Source organism: Nicotiana tabacum, chromosome 7 (genome assembly GCF_000715075.1).
Source record: "Nicotiana tabacum cultivar K326 chromosome 7, ASM71507v2, whole genome shotgun sequence".
Taxonomy (NCBI): Eukaryota; Viridiplantae; Streptophyta; class Magnoliopsida; order Solanales; family Solanaceae; genus Nicotiana; species Nicotiana tabacum.
In genome coordinates, this window is record NC_134086.1 from 111266590 (window position 1) to 111285495 (window position 18906).

At 36.3% G+C, this 18906-nt stretch overlaps 2 protein-coding genes and 1 pseudogene across 4 annotated transcripts; 2 read left to right on the forward strand and 1 right to left on the reverse strand.

The window, feature by feature from the left end:
- Nucleotides 1-16852, forward strand: LOC107829126 (uncharacterized). 3 transcript variants are annotated; one of them, XM_016656567.2, is made up of 11 exons: nt 1-492; nt 1127-1349; nt 4736-4883; nt 6543-6650; nt 8064-8227; nt 8941-9106; nt 9351-9487; nt 12456-13143; nt 13852-13964; nt 14726-14981; nt 16323-16852. In XM_016656567.2, the coding sequence occupies exons 1-11, from the start codon at nt 303-305 to the stop codon at nt 16611-16613; spliced, it is 2484 nt and encodes an 827-aa protein (XP_016512053.2). In that variant the 5' UTR covers nt 1-302; the 3' UTR covers nt 16614-16852. The 3 variants fall into 3 exon arrangements, with proteins under 3 accessions (XP_016512053.2, XP_016512055.1, XP_016512054.2); XM_016656568.2 differs by having other exon boundaries at nt 243-492; nt 4728-4883; XM_016656569.2 differs by lacking the exons at nt 14726-14981; nt 16323-16852 and adding an exon at nt 14360-14621 and having other exon boundaries at nt 174-492.
- On the forward strand, nt 1966-2240 carry LOC142162513 (18S ribosomal RNA; annotated as a pseudogene).
- A 265-nt stretch (nt 16853-17117) lies between the features above and the next one.
- On the reverse strand, nt 17118-18906 carry LOC107829127 (pathogenesis-related thaumatin-like protein 3.5). The gene is made up of 4 exons (XM_016656570.2): nt 18691-18906; nt 17664-18324; nt 17387-17541; nt 17118-17240 (listed from the first exon to the last, which is right to left on the reverse strand). The coding sequence occupies exons 1-3, from the start codon at nt 18755-18757 to the stop codon at nt 17400-17402; spliced, it is 870 nt and encodes a 289-aa protein (XP_016512056.1). The 5' UTR covers nt 18758-18906; the 3' UTR covers nt 17118-17240; nt 17387-17399.

An 18906-nucleotide genomic window follows, 5' to 3' on the forward strand; every position in this document is an offset into this window, starting at 1 on the left:
GATGTCAGATCCAAAAAATAAATAGAAAACAAAAAAAAAGAGAGGAAAAACTAAGAAAGATTACGACAAGTTTTATTTTGTGTTTATACAAATGTTGTTTTATTTTGTGTTTATACAAATGTTTATGAGGTTATTTTTGCCTTACAAATTTGTTCATACACGGAAACGTGACAAAATAAAATTTTAGAACATAACTGTGTTCAGTTCTCTACAAAAACACTCCACAAATAATCTTCCTTCTCAGAATAATGAGAACAAAACTAAATAGTTGTTGAAAGTTGAGAGCCAAAAGGACAAAAAAGATGCACAGCAAATTACTTGCAGGAGTAGAACTACTTAGCCCATCACCAGCTTTTTATGCTCTCCCTTACCACCATAATCATCCATTTTCGCCCAAGATTCTGTGCTGCACCAACAATTCTTCTTCGGACCATAAGTTCAAGTTCAATTTTGTGGGTGATAGGAAGTGGAAGTTCAATGATATTGGTACCAGTGAGTTCACCAATTTCATTTTCCCTACTTCTATTTATTTCTTCTTGGTCTTTTTTATTTATTTATGATTTCAGGATTCATTTAATTAGGTCCAGTGTCTTTTTAGTTAGCGTATGTCAGTAAGAATAGTTGAATTGGCCTTGGGACAAACTTCTCCCCTTGTTAATTGAAGCAGAAGTTTCCACCGGGACTGGTTTTCCACTGTAAATGACCTTGATGCACCCTCCGCAAAAGTGGAAATTGATTGAAGATTGAATCTGTTGAGGTTATTGACAGTATGTTTTCACCAATATTGATTTTTTCCCCTTCTATGGCTTGGGGGTGGTAGTTCTAGTGCTTTATTATGTTTGTAATTAAGCTTCACAGATGTAATGAGCTACTTTAAGATGTCATGTTTTGTGCTATGTGATTATGCAGACGAGTTGAAGTAATAATCAAAGGTAACCTTTTGTTCTTCTTGACATGTTACATGAGAAACTATATCCCAAAAAAACAAAAAATGCTGATAGTTTAGGTTCACCTTTCCTGTTAGGTTAGCAACTAAACAGTTATTAGATTGGTTATTTCAGTTTTCCAACAAGTAGCTCTCTGAGCTTATTAAGTCTTGCTCAGATATAGTCACCTCCTGTTACAGGTAGAGTGCAAGAATCTGTAAATCACTGGCTGTCAAAGACACAAAACTTTTTCAATGAAGTTACTTCACCGCTGGTAAAAACTGTAAATGATAAAAGAATCAGTGTGAATAATGATACTCAAGATATGGAGGACACATTCATGGCTGAGCAGACTGTTGATAGCCAAACACCGAATGGTGATCTTTCTGTTGCTGCTATTCTTTCCATTGAGCAATTTAGCAGGTAAGACACATTTTGTGGTCACATTAATTGGAACCACTTATTTCTGCACAAACTGCTTGATTTTATGTACTGTATATATCTTGGAAGTGCCTGCTTTAATTGTGATTTTTTGAGTTCGTGGTGAATATCCTTCCAAAAAGGCAGGCCCCCCGTTAGATCTAAGTTAATTTGGGACATCTCCTCATGCCAAGGAGTCCTCCTCTTTATGTTTGTTGAGCATGTGCTAGAACCTTATTTGTACAGAAGAGAAATATTTTCTTAAAAGATATTCTGCATAGTTATTTTGTCAAAAAATTTCCTGAGTTGATGGACCCTTAAAAGGTCATTTTAGGCACTTTATTAGACAAGTCAGTGACAGGAATCATACTCCTATAATAGTTCAGTGTGAAAAGTTTGCCACTGAACATGTTATTAAGACTAAATTGGTTTCAAGAGAAGTCTCCTTCTCTCTCTCTCTCCCCCCCCCCTGTTTTTCTTTCTTGATTGGTTCTAGAGAAACTCTCTTTCTCCTAGGTTTTCTTCAGGGTCATGGACTCTTCAGAAAGTCCTCTCTGGACACTTTAGCGGTCCTATCTCTGTTGACAAAGAGTTCTTTTAGGAGACAATTCATTCAGATAAAGTCCTTCAAGAATGTACTTAAGCTGATTAACGAAATGTTCTGAATGGGTGAATACAGAAGAAAAACTGGAGTATGGTAGAGGCAGAGAGAATTTTTGGTTGAGTGTTGAAATGCGTAAAGATGAGAAAGAACACCAATGGCAAAACACTTTGTTGGGCCAACACTGAGAGACACAAGTTAGTGGAGCGAATGGGATTAGATACTCTAGTAGTCCTAACTTTAAATGATGGATACTAGGCGTTGTATGTATCGACCCATGCAGTATTAAAGCTAAACCGTTAGGTATTCTGGATGGGGAGTATATTCGTATATGTGACTGGATATATGAGCAATCTGATTACATAGCTTACTTAGGGTGTGTTTGGTACGAAGGAAAATGTTTTTCCTAGAAAATATTTTCCTGGAAAATGAGTGATTTTATCACTTATTTTCCCTTGTTTGATTGGTGAGTGAAAAACTTTTGCTGGAAAATATTTTCTAGTGTTTGTTTAGAGAGTAGAAAATATTTTTTAGGAAAATAATTTTTTTGTGCACTTTTCTTACCCCTCTCCCCCAAATACCCAACGTTTTGAGGACACTATTTTCTTCAAGAGTTTAATTATTCTTTTAAAAATTCACACAAACCCAAAGGGACTAATGTACTGCTTTACTTTTTCACGTAAAAATAACATTGAAATTTGTGCTACATAACAAAAAGAAAATACAATTTTTTTTTTGAAAAAGAAAGTACTCTTTCTACAACATGAAAAAGTACTCATTTTGTTGAAATGAAAGAAAATACTTTTTACTATATTTTGTTGAAATAAAAGAAAATACTTTTTCTACACCATAAAAAGAAAGTACTTTTTTTGTTGAAATGAAAGAAAATACTTTTTCTACGTCATGAAAAGAAAGTACTTTTTTTTGTTGAAATGAATGAAAATACTTTTTTACATTATGAAATTTTTTTTTCATTTTGTTGAAATTAAAAAGAAAGTACTCTGTCTACGTCATGAAAAGAAAATACTCTTAATAATATTTCTATTTAGGTTGGGTGGTGGGGTGGGTGTGGGGGTGGGTTGGTGGGGATGGGGAATAGGGTGGGAAAGGTTGAAGAAGAGTTTTGGAAAATGTTTTCCCTTCTTTTGATAGGGAAAAAGCCAACCAAACATGGGAAAATTAGGAAATATTTTCCGGAAAATGTTTTCCTTCTTACCAAACACACCCTTACTGGGAACAAATTGCTACAATGAATAAAATAGCAGCCTCTTTTTTCTTATAAGAAGTGCGCTTCTTGATGTTTGAATAACATGAAAGAAATGGTATGTCTGTTGTAGACATGCTGGCATGGGCTGACGTGAACTAGGCCTTAAGAAAGAAAAAAATTGTATTCCCTCCATCACACTTTCCATTTTGAAACATCTATAATATTTGACTCACTATCTTTTTATATAAGTCACTTTCATTAATTCTCCCTCATATCATTTAGTTGGCACCATTTGATTGGGCATGAAATTCAAGATGTTCATTTGACTTGTATATAGTATAAGTGGTAGTTGCTATTTAGGCGATACATACAATGTTTGTTTGACAGAGAAAACATCACATTAAAGTTTGATTGGTTAGTTAATGTAAATTTTGAAATTTGTGAAAGTTTGTGTAATATGATATATTGATGGAACAACCAAAATAAAAGACTCATATAAATCGAAATAGAAGGAGTAGTATTTGATGCAATTTCATATCTTTGAAAGAGTTGAAATTTAATTAATAGTTCAAGTTCTAACATGAATACATGATGTCATGTTTTCATCAAGTTACACAAAATTTTAACTTGTACATTAATGCATTTCCAATATAATTTGAATGGTAATATCTTCACTAAAAAATATAACGTAAAAGGCATACATCGGTTGATTTAATTTGTTAAGCTTTGTGCACAATCAGTTTCTGTTGAATAAAATGCCACAGAGGGGGGTAAAAAAATTTAGCCTCTCATTATGTGTCACATTTGAGCACATCCAAATCTTGGGCGTCGTTGGGACATACTAGGTTAGGATTTCAAAACTTCTAGATGAAGAAATTCTCGAAGTCTATTCTAATCACAATTTTTGGTTTGGTCATTATCCTTGAAATCCATGCAAAGTTACTTAAGAACACAGTGGAAGCAGAGGATTCATATAGGCTACGCTGACTAGTTGAGATATAGATTTGGTTGGTGTTGGACAGTAATATTTGCTTTGGTGCTTGTCAGGAGTTTGTTTAGTTTGGTTAGAGATTTATATGTCAGTTTAGGGATAAGGGTGGTGTTTAGAGAAACTTTAGTTTTAGAAAACCATAATTTGTCTTAAAAGATAAGTTATTGGCATTAGAAAAAGCACAATGGATATGGAGGAGTCATGTAGCCAACTAGCTAGATTGGGATTGAAGGTAGTTGTTATTGTTATTGTAGAGAGGGGGAAATGGAGTGAGGGAGTTTAATTGGTTTAAGGAAAAAATCCAACAAAAATTAAAGTAAAAACTATCATGATATGGTGAAACATATTTCTTAATCCTCTTGGAGTTAGGTGATGCAGAAGTTTTTGACATTTTTCTAAATCCTTGTCCTTGCAACCTTCACTCCTTTTAGGAAGTCATTCTTGCGATTGAGTGTTAAAACTTGTGGAGTTGAGCTTACCATTTTTGATATCTGTGGTTAGCTTCAATGCTGGACAAACCAATGATGAGTACTATATGTGTTTTTTTAATTAAACTCTGGACTTGTATACGACATATGATAGATGTGCAGGATGAACGGATTGACTGGGAAGAAAATGCAGAAGATATTCAAAGCAATTGGTCCTGAATCTGTTCATAGTGATGCTCGCAGTTTGGTTGAATACTGCTGCTTTAGGTTTCTGTCAAAGGATTCTTCTCTTCTTCATCCTTGCCTGAAGGTTTGTTGGCTTAACTTCATGTTTCCTTTCTAGTCTTCCATTAGCTTTTTGATGAGCATAACATCTATTCTTTGCCTTTGTGAGACTGAAAAACTTTTTGGAGCTAGAAGTCTTATGTTCAGTTTGCTCCTGAATCCCACCCTCCAATTAGGGGTGTCAATGGATATTTGAAAACCGACTAAACCGACCGAACCGTACCGTACCGAGTCGATTTTTAGGTTTCTTTTTAAGAAACCGTAGGTTTTTATATAAATCTATAACCGCACCGATAATTAGGGTAGATTTTTTATTTTATAAAAATAAACCGAAAAAATACCGAACCGTACCGAATAAATTTTACATGTAGAAAATATATTTATTTAGTAAGTTTAAAAGTAATAATGTATTAAATTTTCTTTGGGCCTTGAAATTATGAAAACTATTACAAGCCAACAAGTAATTAAACTCAAAATACTAATTTCTAAAACCTATTATGCTACTTCTACTTAAACTAAGTTATTTCAAATATCTTTATTAGCAAGACACAAAGTATCTAGCGATTATGAGTAGCAAACTACAATATACTAAATATGTTTCCTTTCATATAATTTGGATTTATCTTTTTGAATATTTAATCTTCTATAGACTTTATTCTTGAGTCCCAGCTTGGTATATCTTTCAGCTCGTCTGATTTATATTTTCTTTGCCTTTGTTTGATTTCTTTTACGATGTTGTAGAATAGTTGATGGATCTACTCTCTAGCCATCTCTTTTTTTTTTTTTTAATTCATCACTCTTTAAACAGTAAAAATGTCTAGAGAGCTTTTCTAAGTCCTATAAAAGAACGCATGTTATTGCATTCTACTTCTACTGGTGAATTTTACATGATATAAAAAAAATACCGAAAATTAACCGAACCGTACCGATACCGAAGAGAAACCGGCATGATTGGGACGGTTTCGAAAAGTCTAATTTTGGTTATATATAATAGAATAACCGAAAAATTAGTATGGTACAAATTTTATAAAATAACCGGTCGAACCAAACCATTGACACCCCTACCTCCAATCAAATTAAGCTAGAGCCTAGAGCCCAGTTTTCCATTTATTAGCTTTAAAATATGGTGAAAAGTTTCTTGTCCGGTTAAGCCCTATTCCTTAGAGTGATCTCTGCTTCTTGATGAGTTAACAAAAGACAAACCAAAACTGAAGAAGAGAACATGTAACTCTTAGTTGGCTTGAAGTATCTTTGTGATCCTGTTAGTCATCATCTCTTTATATATGGATGTTATAATGTTTTTAATTCTACTTTTTGTTTTTGTTTCTAAAAGAAGTTTCAATATCTTGCTGGATATTTTGTCTTTGATGATGAAGAACTAAATTTTGCTGCTGTGTTGATTCAGCATGCTCTGAAAGCTGTAGTATAGGATCAGTTAAATGTTGGTTTGAACCATTCAGATCAAGGAAGAGAAGAAGAAAAACAAAGATAGAAACCTTGAGATCTCTCCTTGGCCCTCTAGGAATAGGAACGTTTCCAGTTAGTTAGTTTTCTTTTCCATGCCTGAAGTGTCTCTAGAATTTTGCTTAAACAAAATACAAACTCGATATTTTCAGATAGGAATGAGTGATAAAACTTAAGATTTATATCTACTCATTATTAATATTTTAAGATGTGATTGCAGGAACCTGCATTCCAGAGACTGATTTTCGTAACTATGCTTGCCTGGGAGCGACCATATAGGAGCAGAGGAGACTCCCAAGCTAAAGTTTCAGAGAAGCACTCTCTCCAGGTTCTTTCTCTGATCTTCAGATTTGATGATAGGTTGTATGTAACGTGGGTCTTTAGGCCTAGATTGTTGGCTTTAGGCTGTTTGTGTTAAGCTGTTAATCTAACTAAAGATGCATTTTAAAAGTGAGCTGCTGGATAAATAAGTTAGCATCAGCTACAATTGTATAGCACCTTGTATTACTCTTCTGATGATCTGCCAAAGAAGATAAACTTCTGGTGATGTGTATGCTCTAGAACTGATATGGTTAGGTGATACCATCTTTTTGACCTCTCTGCCAAGAATCCACTTTATTCTGTCTTTTCTTTCTGTTTTTTGCCTTCCTTTTCTTTCCTCAGTTTGTTCTTGTGGTGTGGATGGTAGGATATTCTTTGTATGCCAACGTTCTCTTTTCTTTTCGATTGTTCGTTTATTTCAGTGAGGATGCCTGTTTAATCAAGTAAGCTGAGGTTTGCTGGTGGTGCTCCCTAGATTTCTAACTTGGATTTGATAGATTTGGAATACTGCTAACAATATCTTCTTTTGAGCAGGAGAGATGGGAAAAAAGTTTTGTTCTCCTTTGTGCAGTCAGATCAAGCTTGACTGTCCCACTTAACTGAGTATAATTTTGGAGGCTGCTTGATTTTTTCCAAAGACGACCTCAAACATTTAATATAACTGAAACAGTGAATAGATTATGCGTAAATGTGCTGTAAAATGGTGGATGATAAAATCCTTTGCAGTCATTATAGTGCATTTTTGGGGTGAATAAACTGGAAATGCTTGACATAGTTTTAAATATGAACGGAAGTGAAGATGTAGTTACTAGATTCAATTCTATCTCGGGGTCACTTTTTCCGGGCTGGTGTAAGGAGAGTAGGAGACTTGGGCTTATTACTACCATTTCGTTTTGTAGAATCTCTTGGAGAACCTTGCATTGTGTACAGAACAGTTGGTTTTCTTTTTTCTAAACCATTTTGTATCTCTGAAGAGTATATAGGTGGACACCCCTCGGTGGCAATATCAATGACTATTATATATTTATCTATTAAAATTTACAGAAGAAATTGCTGAGAATGAAGAAGGTTTAGGACAGGAGAGGCTGGAGGTGAATGCAATGAGGAGCAAAATCTTTTGGTTCTCGGTCATATTTAGTGCAGACCTCACTTTTGCTTTCCATGTATCCTAATTGCTTCCTTGACGATCAAAAATAAAAAGTTCTCCTTAATGTGCTAGGGTATTTTATATTTGCAATCTTGGAAAGATGGCTTCTCCATTATTATTATATTCAACTGAGTATTTCGTGATTGTACTTTTACTATGAACACAAATATATGACGTCAAGCTTCTTGTGTTTGAAAAAGACTAATTTATTTTTCTAGGCTTTCTTGCATATACTTCTGTTGCTGTAACCTAAATATTCTGTTCCTGCTGAAGCTAAAGAGAAGACTAGTTGGAGAAGAGGCTTTTGTTCGTATTGCTCCTGCTGTTGCTGGTATAGCTGATTGGACAACAGCACACAACCTTTTCAAAGCTCTTGCTGGTAACGATCAGGGCATCTCATTTACCTCATGGTCCACATATATCGGTGAACTTCTCAAGTGAGAACCCTCTCTTTTTAGTTTCCTTTACAAAAGCTTCTTCTCCAAAGTGTTATTATGTTAAGTGCATGTGATTGCACAAGTCAAATTTATGGTAGATTATCAGCTCACATACTCAGAAAGTCGTAATTCTTAGAGAATATCTAGTTTATTAATTTGACAAATCAAAAGCTGAAGCAGGATTTCTCGACAATTTGCCATACTGTTAAGTGTTAAAATTCAATAAGAGTTTGACATACCACTGAGTAACTGTTTCTTTTTTAATAACTTTTTTTTACATAATGGTTCCTGCTTCCTACCCATAGTTAGCATGTATCTCCCCCGGTCATACTTTAGTATCACATCGTAGACCCCCACCCCAACGCTATCTTCCATATCCACGTAAAAAAATATGCCAGAAAACTAGTCCACTTGAGTATGAGAAGTTAACGTATCACATAAAACTGAATAGGGCAAGTATTTTCAGATGAATACGAAAGCTTCAGAATATTCATTTGTGAAATCTCCTGCAATTTCTTTCATTTTCTTAACATTCTAGTTGTTTGGTTTTATTAATATTTTGAGTAGTCCTATCCTTTTCGGTAATGGGGGAAATTTTGTTATTGATTCTTATTCGCATTTATTAGAAGGTACTTATGAAGAAAACTCTTGACTAAGCTTGAAATTTGGAGTTCACCAGTATAATTTTTCTGATGCTTATTTTCTTATTTTAGAGTGCATGAAGGAAGGAAGTCATACCAGTTTAAAGATTCCGCCCAGCTCCACAATGAGAGAATCTTGTGCATTGCTTCTGGCGGAAAACACCCTGTTCTTAAATGGGAGAATAATATGGCATGGCCTGGAAAACTAATTTTGACTGATAGAGCCCTTTACTTTGAGGTACTCATTAATAATTATATACTTCCAAAGAAAGTGTAAAGGTCTCGTGAGGTGTCCTAACCCATCGCTGTCAATGGAAGTCTCTTTCTGGTAATGAAAGTACTTCATCCTTGAGTGTAAAGTTTAGTTTCTATTTTTCCTTTATACTCCTAATAATTGAGCCAAATGGCTGATGAAATTCGTTTAATTTGGCTAGTTGAACATTATGCACACTTGTTATATAATCAATTCTGATGTCTTTCAGGCAGTTGGTTTGATGGGAAAAAGAAATGCATCAAGATTGGATCTTACAGTAGAAGGTTCACTCGTAAAGAGAACAAGAGTTGGGCCTCTGGGATTTGACCTTCTAGATTCTGCTGTATCTGTCACTTCAGGTCCTCAGTGAGTAAGCTTCTCCAACCAATCCCATTTGGGCTGTATCATTTCCTTTTTTTTCCCTTCGGATGGAACTTATCTTGGCATCTTTCAAGCTTCAAGTAGAGCCTCAAATTAAGCCTTCATGACAGCACATACATTTAATGGCCACCTGTCAATTGTTTCAGCTTCTTAAGATCACATTCTATATAGAAAGATCTCTCCTCAGAACCTATAGCTTTCCAAAAAGTTATGCTCACTTTACACTTCTACCTGTTTTATCACGTCTAGGAGAGACCACTGTCACATCTCATAGAGACAAAAGAAGGGAGATTATGTCAACCATTATTTTCTGTAAGAAGATCCAGATAAGAGGAGGAACCGGTTCATCTAATCTTATCTTGAACCATAACAGAATCTAACTTTTTTCTTTCTTTTGATAAGTATTAAGTAAGAATCTGACTATATGACTGATAAATATATGAAAAAATATATTATTTAGGACACTTCACTTGAACAAGAGAACAAGACTAAACTCTGCGTGGGTTTTCAAGTTTTCTTGCCTTAAGTTTATCACAATGCATCTTGACCCCACACCTTGCATAATTCTTCTTTTAAACCCCTGAGTAAATTCATTCTGTTATACATTTTACTTGAAAGGTACGTTTTATAGAGCAGTGGTTAGGCCTGCTATGTTGTATGGGACCGAGTGTTGGCCGGTTAAGAACTCACACATCCAGAAGATGAAAGTAGCAGAGACGAGGATGCTGAGATGGATGTGCGGGCATACAAGGATGGATAAGATTAGGTATGAAGATATTCGAGAGAAGGTGGGCGTGGCCTCCATAGAGGACAAGATGCGGGAAGTAAGACTCAGATGGTTCGGGCACATTCAGAGGAGGAGCACTGGTGCACCAGTGAGGAGGTGTGAGCGACTGGCTGTGGTGGGCACGAGGAGAGGTAAAGGGAGACCTAAGAAATATAGGGGAGAGGTGATCAAACAGGACATGGCATGACTTAGGATTACTGAGGACATAGCCCTTGACAGAGAATTGTGGAGGTCGAGCATTAAGGTTGTAGGTTAGGGGGAAGTTGTGAATATTTCTACAGCGCACTAGAGTGAGACTAGCCAGTTAGGAGTTAGTCTTAGGATGCTATTGATCAACTACTGATGCAGGGCTTTATCTGTTGGATATTAGTATACTTTCCATCCTTTTCGTATTTCCTATATTTCTTATATTGCTGTTATTTTGTTATTTTATGTTATGTATTTTATGTTATTTTATTATGAGTCTATTGATAGTACTAATATATCGTCTCTTGTTGCTCTCTTGAGCCGAGGGTCTCCTGGAAACAGTCTCTCTGCCCCTCGGGGTAGGGGTAAGGCCTGCGTACATATTAACCTCCCCAGACCCCACTTGCGGGATTATACTGGGATGTTGTTGTTGTTGTTGTTGTATACATTTTACTTGAATGGAAGAGACTAATCTAGGAGTTCAAACCTTTAGATTTAAGAATAAATCCATGAAGAAAATTTCATAGTTCAGATTCTCTTAATTCTTTTCAAAGCTTGCTTGAACTTAAATGTACCCTGCAGGAATTGGGGAGTGCAACACGCACACAGTTATGCATTCTTGACTAACCTATCAATGAAAGAACTTCCACCTATTTTGGCAAACAAACTAGCTTTCCTCGGTCTTCCGAAACTTGATTACTGCTTCAACTTTAGGCATTGCTCAATACTATGCTACTGAAGTCATCATACTATTTAATGTGTGTGGACGAGTGTTGCATATAAGAAAGACATTCTAGTATGTGTTGATGGGAATGGTCAGATTGTGATTGGGGCTGTCTTTTTCTTTTCTTTTTTTCGAATGTATTTTTAGATATTATAGTATTCCTTATTGTACTTTACTGGTAATAGATGTATTATTTTGACTTCCTTAACCATTCCATTTCGTTAAAAGAAACCAGGAGCCATAATTGAGACAATCCCATTTAGGACAGAAGGAAGTAGGCCTGGAAATGCTTTTAGTTACATCCTAACTTCAAGTTTCACATATTCATGCCAATCTTAAAAGGAAGTACATTAACTAATCACCAAAATTGTCATATGACTAACACTGGCGGATTTATAGCCCAGATTACAGGGCACGTGAACCCATGGTCTCTCTACCACACAAGGTATTTTGTGTATGTATTTTCTAGAACTATTCTAATATTATCTGTTGGCCCATGCTCCAAAAAGTTGAATGGTGCACTTGGTTGAATACTGAACTATTTACCCAAAGGAACAAGGATCAATTCCCACTTATTACTAGTTTTTCTCTCCTTCCTTTAGCGGTGCACTCATGTTCTAGAAATCCTAGATCCGCCTCTGAATGTAACTAGTAATTTGCACCTGATCTGAATCCTTAACCACGCGATTTATTTTATTAGGCACTTTGTCAAAGTCATTTCGGCCTTGGGACAGAGATGTTCCCTTGTTTCTTCTTTCTCCCAATTACTGCAGACAAATTTCATGCTTTGATTCAAGCCTAGATTTGCATGTTAGACGATCCTAAAATCATTTGTCCTTCCCCATGTTAGTTGACTATACAAGTTCTCCGACTGGAATTATAGTTTCATATGATGTCTTTTTTGTTCGTTTATTTTCCTTGTGTTTTGATGTCAAGTTCTCCCTGCAACATCCTTCTGGACAACTAGTTATCGTTTCATTTATGTGCTCTTTTTTTTCCTTGTGTTTCATTTTTCCATTAAGAATGGGAAGTTGCTGTATGAAATATCCAACCCCTACTACCCGAAGCTGTAACCTGCATTCATACTTGTAATAATGACTACTTTTATCTTTACAAAAAATAATGGTTAATTTTACTGACTCTTTGACTTGTTCAGTTTCTAAGGTGGTTTAGCATCTTGCAGTGGATTTTTTCTTTAGCAGATACAAAAATGCTTATAGATATATTCTGTTTTAAATTTATTGTACTCGTATCAGGTTGGACACATGGGTATTAGAATTTGTGGACTGGGGAGGAGAAATGAGACGGGATGTTTGGTATGCATGCATCAGCGAAGTAATTGCTTTATACAAGTTCATACGAGAATTTGGACCGGAGGAAGGTGATCAATCAGTGTACAATGTCTATGGTGCCCAGAAAGGGAAGGCAAGAGCAATTTCTTATGCTACCAATGCTGTTAGGAGACTTCAGGCTCTTCAATATGCTCAAAAGCTCTTGGAGGAGCCAACTAAATTGGTTCAGTTCTCATATTTGCAAAATGCACCTTATGGTGACATTGTATTACAAACTCTAGCAGTTAATTGTTGGGCTGGACCATTGGTTACAAAAGTGACTGATCAAGAGTATCAATCACGGGGATCACCTAAATCCACAAACGAGGCAACAGAAAGTAGTAGCCATGTGTTTGACATAGATGGAAGTGTGTACTTGCGAAAGTGGATGAAGTCTCCATCATGGGATTCTAGTGCTTCACTTGCTTTTTGGAAGAACTCCCTATCGAAACGGGGGATAGTTTTCAGTAAAAATCTTGTTGTCGCTGATATGAATTTGATTGAAAAGGCAGCAGTGACCTGTAGAGATAAATATCAAGTAGCAGAGAAAACACAAGCCACAATTGATGCCGCTATGATTGAAGGGATACCTAGTAACATTGACCTTTTTAAGGTTGTCTTGCCTCTTTCCTTTCCTGTTTCTTTCTATCTGCAAATGTTTCTGACTTTCTGATTGATTAGTCTGCATATATACATCTCATATCTCCAGAACAATTAACAACCTTTTTCTTTAGGAAAAAAAAATTAAGGACCTTTTTGAAATTATTCATAGGTTTAAAATTTTCCCCGGACCCCACTTGTGGAAATACACTGTTTCTTTTTTTTGTTATTCAAAGAGTTCCGTTGGCCCTTATCCTCTTAACATAGTAGTAATTGCCATTATTACTGTAATCTGGCATTTTTCATAGTACCATGTGGAAGAATACTGCATGCGGAGCTTAATGTGATAGAGACATGGCAATGTACTCGGTTTGTGCTGCTAATGATAGTTTTCTCTTTCTTTCTTCAAAGAAATTGGCAAGAATATGTTGTTGGGTTCTGTGGTTTTACAAGTGCAGCCTTGTTGTATCATGTATGTTGTCTTTGTTTTTCTAACCACAGATAAGTTCTTTCATCAGCAGTTGGCTATAAATTTTTCCCCTTTTTGACAGGCACTAATATTGATTTCTGTTTTTGTTGTAAGAAAATTGGCTGCAATATCTTGTTAAATCTGTGGTTTTACAAGTTCAGCCTTGTTGTATTTTGTCTGTGTTTTCTTATTCTAACACAAGTTAGTTCTTTTATCAGTAATATTGATTATTGATTTCCCCCTTCTTGACAGGAACTTGTGTTTCCTTTAACAGTTTTGGTAAACAACTTTGAGAAACTTAGGCGTTGGGAGGATCCCCTATTGACTGCCTCTTCTCTTGCACTTGCATATACGCTTATATTCAGGTAAAGTGCATTGCCACATGTCAAGAAGTCTACTCACATTGATATCTTGTTTGCCTGTATACCTTAATGTTTAATGAGACATGTGGAAGCGTAGAATACGTACAATATCACAAAGTCTGAATGCATAATTTTCTTGGCACGGAAAATTTCTTGTGGATAAATAATTTCATTACTGGTCTTAATGATTTTTATCTTTCTTGAATCGTATGAAGTTGCAATTTTCTGGGATTGTTTCCAGCTTGCGTCCAATTTTTACATTAGATTCATGCTAATTAGAGAAACCATTCTAGTTACCATTCTAAAACTCCCATATGGTCTTTAAAGCATTTATCATCCAAAAATTAGTCAGTTTCTGAAAACCATATTCATTCCATTCTGGAGAGTTCTTGTTGCAGGTTGTGGATATTCATGGGAAGTGCTACACTCTGTTGTACTCTCAAATTTTTGCCAGTACATGTGCAGTGAATATGGCCCACGAATATTTATACATATTCAGGAAGGATCACAGTGATTTGTTGCTGACTGGTGTTAATTTGGTCACTTTTATTTAAAGGACACAATGTGCAATGAATGTGGCCCATGAATATACATATTTTGGATGGATCACAGTAATTTGTTGCTGACTTGTGTTAACTTAGTTACTTTATTTTGTGAGCATGCTCCTGACTTTTTTGCTAAGTTATCTACCTTAATTTCAATCACTTCCAAAATAAAAAAAAAATAAAAAATCAGTGACTTAGCACTCAGTTTTTTGGGACCAGGAATATGCTGTCTTATGTTTTCCCAGCAATCTTGATTGTCTTGGCTGGTGGCATGTTATTACTTAAGGGGCTCAAGGAACAAGGTCGGCTTGGAAGATATTTTGGAAAGGTAACAATACGTGATCAACCACCGTCAAACACACTACAGAAAATTATTGCAGTTAAAGAGGCCTTGCGTGAGGTGGAAAGATATCTGCAGAGCCTCAATGTATCGCTGCTCAAGATTCGAGCAATCATTCTTGCTGGCCAACCTCAGGTATCTCCGGAGAAATTTCGTAACTGCTTGTTATTTCCCATTTAACATGACTTGCTACGGAATCAGGTCTGTCTTTCTGTGGCCAGAAAAAATATTGTTTTTCTTTACGCTATGCTTAAAATGTGTGCTATCCAAAATATGCCTGCTAAGGACAGATAACAATAGCTTAGGAGTGGAACTTTTAAATATCCTCTGCAAGGGTAAATCCCTTCAATTATTTGAATCATTATAGCTGTTTTGGAAGGATACTAGATCACATGAAGTAGATAGATTATGTAAGCCCTCTCAAATTCCCTAACATTGTAGCAGAGACATCATTTGTTTTCTTCAAAAAATTGGCGGGCAACTGGAATTACTTCTACTGTATTATTATGTCCTAGGTGTCTGGTTGCTTAGGTGATATATCTTTTCGTTCTCGTTCTGAACAAAAGGGCAAATTGCTCTTAGTGTTCTAACTCTGTAATGAAGTAAATATTATTCTAGCCAATCTATTTGTTAAATCGATCTTAATCCCCGCAGAAGCAACAGTAGGTGAATGCTTCTCACCTGTCTAAGCCAATCTGTTTGCTAAATCATTTAACTTTTCTCCTGTTTTTTAAACATACTAGCTAGTGAATATACCTAAAGTCAGAAGATTCCTTTTTTTTTAAATCATTTCCTTTCCTTTTTCTTTAAATCATTTCCTTCTCGATGGCTAAAGTTAGTGAACATACAGTAGTCCCCTTGTCCACTCATCATCACACGAACCTTCTCATCCCCAATCACTTGCAGCTCTATCCCTAATGCCAATACCATTCAGAAATCCGATCACCTAAATTGAATCATTTTTCTTGAGGGACCAAAAGTTGCACTTTCTGGGGAGAGCTAATATGATATGTTGGCTTCTTTATAGCACTTAATTTAGAGCTTAACTCCTTTTAGAAACTTGTTCGGATGACCTCCTGCTCCTTCCCCAACCCTACTCCACCCCTCCACCCCCCACCCCAACCTGGTTTTAAACTTAAATCCACAATGGGTGATAATATATCAACAATCCGCATCCTCCTATCCTGCAGCCCCTCACCACCGCTCTAACAATTAGTTGTAGCTCTTTAAAAAAAATTGGCTATGCTGGATCTCTTTTAATTGCTTTAGGGGATCGATTCTGCATGTTCTGGATTTACAGAGATTATTGTCCTAATTATTTATCTTGGTCCACTTTTGAGTAATAATTTTAGGGGTCAATAAAGGCTTAATGCTGAGTCTACTACTATATATGCTTGAACTTCGGGTAATAATGTTATTTATCTAATACTCGATTTTGTCTTCACTTAAATTGAGTTTATTTTCAAAATCTGTCAGATTACGATGGAAGTTGCTCTGGCACTACTGTTTGGTGCAACTATTCTCTTAATTGTTCCATTCAAGTACATAGCTGCTTTCCTGATTTTTGATGCATTCACCCGAGAACTCACTTTCCGAAGGCAAATGGTTTTGAGATTCATGAGCCTTCTGAAGGAGCGGTGGGACATGGTGCCTGCCACTCCAGTTGTCGTGCTACCATTTGAGGATGATGAGTCCGATGCACCAAGCCAAAGAAAGGAGTCCAGTAATGATGTTGTAGTAAAACCAGAAAAACAGCTAAAGCAGTAGGTTATTGTATATCTTCTTCTAAGTATTTTCTTTTCTCGTCTTTGGTTCTTTATCCGGTTAGTTGGCGGTAGCAGTAGGAGTGACAGGTTGAAGATGAAGCAGAAAAACATTTTTGCTCTTAATAACAGTATCATTTGGGTGGGATTTTATAGTTTAGCCTGTTGGAACCTAGATGAAATGGTAATTGATTTTGTATGAATGTCTTCTGAAAAGGAAAAAGCATTATAATGGGGTGGAAATTTATCATCTTCAGAGCATAAAAAGATAATATCCCAGACATGCAGTTTTACTGTGAAGTTTAAGCTTATGCACTTTGGGTAAATGGCCAAATATTGATGTTTTCCCAGTTTTGAAGACTCTACTCTCGAGATTGTGAACAAAATTTCAAAATACAAGGAAAAGCAATCAAAATCCTTAATATGAATGAGAAAAGTAAATATTGTTGCCTACAGGTATTCAAAAAAGTTTTGAATCTTTACAAGATTCTGTCAAAACATCACCCCTCCAAGACTAATCACTGCTGTTAATCCAACCAGCAATATATGCATTGTTTGAAAGAGTGACTTCAATCCATATGCTCCATTACATGTTACGTTTTTGCCTTGATAAGTACACTGGGTCTGGTTCCTGCAATTTCAACAAAATAAAAGATTTCTTCATCCAACTTTGTTGGTCGACCTGTCAATGAAGTGGGATAAAAACTACAAAAGACTATGGTTCAAATTCCAACAATGACAGAAAGCGCAAAGCAATTTCTCTCGATCTGCTTAAACCTTAGTGGAGGAGTTATCCAAACTTAGTGCTAGTGAAATAGTCAAGGTGTGCACAAGCTGATTTGACACCAAAAAGGATAGTCCGGTGCAGTAAGTTCCCGCTATGTGCGAGGCCTGGGGACTTACCACAAAGGTCTATTGTACGCAGTTTTACCCTGCATTTTTGTAAAAAATTATTTTCACGGCTCGAACCCGCGACCTTCTGGTCAAAAGCTGATCTGACACCATTGTTACTAAAAAAAAGGACTTATAATTAAGAAGATTTAGAATTGCTTACCTTGAAGAACAAAATGACACAACATAGTCAGTAGAAGAGCAAGTGATGACACTAGTTGGATCATCAAAGGCAAAGCTATAAGCCACAGGACATGCTGTTTTGAAAATCCTTGAATAGTTTGTAGGCAAACATGACACTGGGCTACTATATGCACCCCGGCAGCAATATTCATCGGTGTCGAAGACGTTACACGCGCTCCGGCAAGCGATCGTCTTGTTGTTCAGCTTAAGAGCTAGCTCAGAAGGGCAATTTGGCCTAAGATCACTGTCACAACCAGCAGAGCTGCAATTTCCTTTACCATTTACAGGTTTTACTACTATAGGCAAGTTGAACCCATCAACAAGGCTAACGTCGTAAAAATCTGTTTCTCCAAGGGTAAATTCGGCAATTGAAGCTGGAGGCTGACCCGGTTCGTTACATTTTAGACCGGTTCCGCATCTACCGGTTTGGCACGTACCGTTATTGTTCTTGTCAAAGTCGCAGCCGGTTCGACCCCATATACGGCCACTCCACCCGGTCGGGGCAGTAAAAACGGCAGATTGGCCTTGTTTTAGTTCAAAACCATCTCCGCTGAAATTGTTTTTAGGTGTAATTCCAGGCCATACTGTCTCTTTACAATAGTTTATAATGGTAATATTTGCACACTCGGACAATTTTACCCCTGTCACACAAAAATGTGTCAAAACTCACAAATATAAAATGATCAACAAGTGTAAAGAAAAGGGGAAACACTAATCCTCCCTTGAGCATGAAACTCAATAATAATCTAAGTGCAATTCAAGTCACCCTATAAGAGAAAGTCGTGCAACCAAAGTAGCACTTACTATACAAGGGAGGACGGAGCACTAAGAAACAGAATGCGTCATCACTATACTAATTCTAAAATGAAATAAGTTGAAAGATTTTCTTACTCTCAATCTTGACGATAAGAAATATTATTCACGTATAAAGAGAGGAAAGAGAGCTATCTTGCTACCCTTTTTGGTCTCTTATTAGAAAAATGTAGGAAGGAGAGATAATGTGTTACCTAAGGCAATAGCAAGGAAGAGAAACCAAACTTGGGAAGATGAAGTGAAGTGGGAAGCCATGAGCATTATGTACTCTAACTAGTGTAGTTGAGCCTTGATAGTGAAAGAAGTGTAGGACAAGTGAGTTTATATGAAGAAGAAAAGATGTCAAAAGTTAAGAGAAGAATACGTGCAACGGAGAGTGAACATTAGAAACTGTGGCCAGCCAAGAGAAG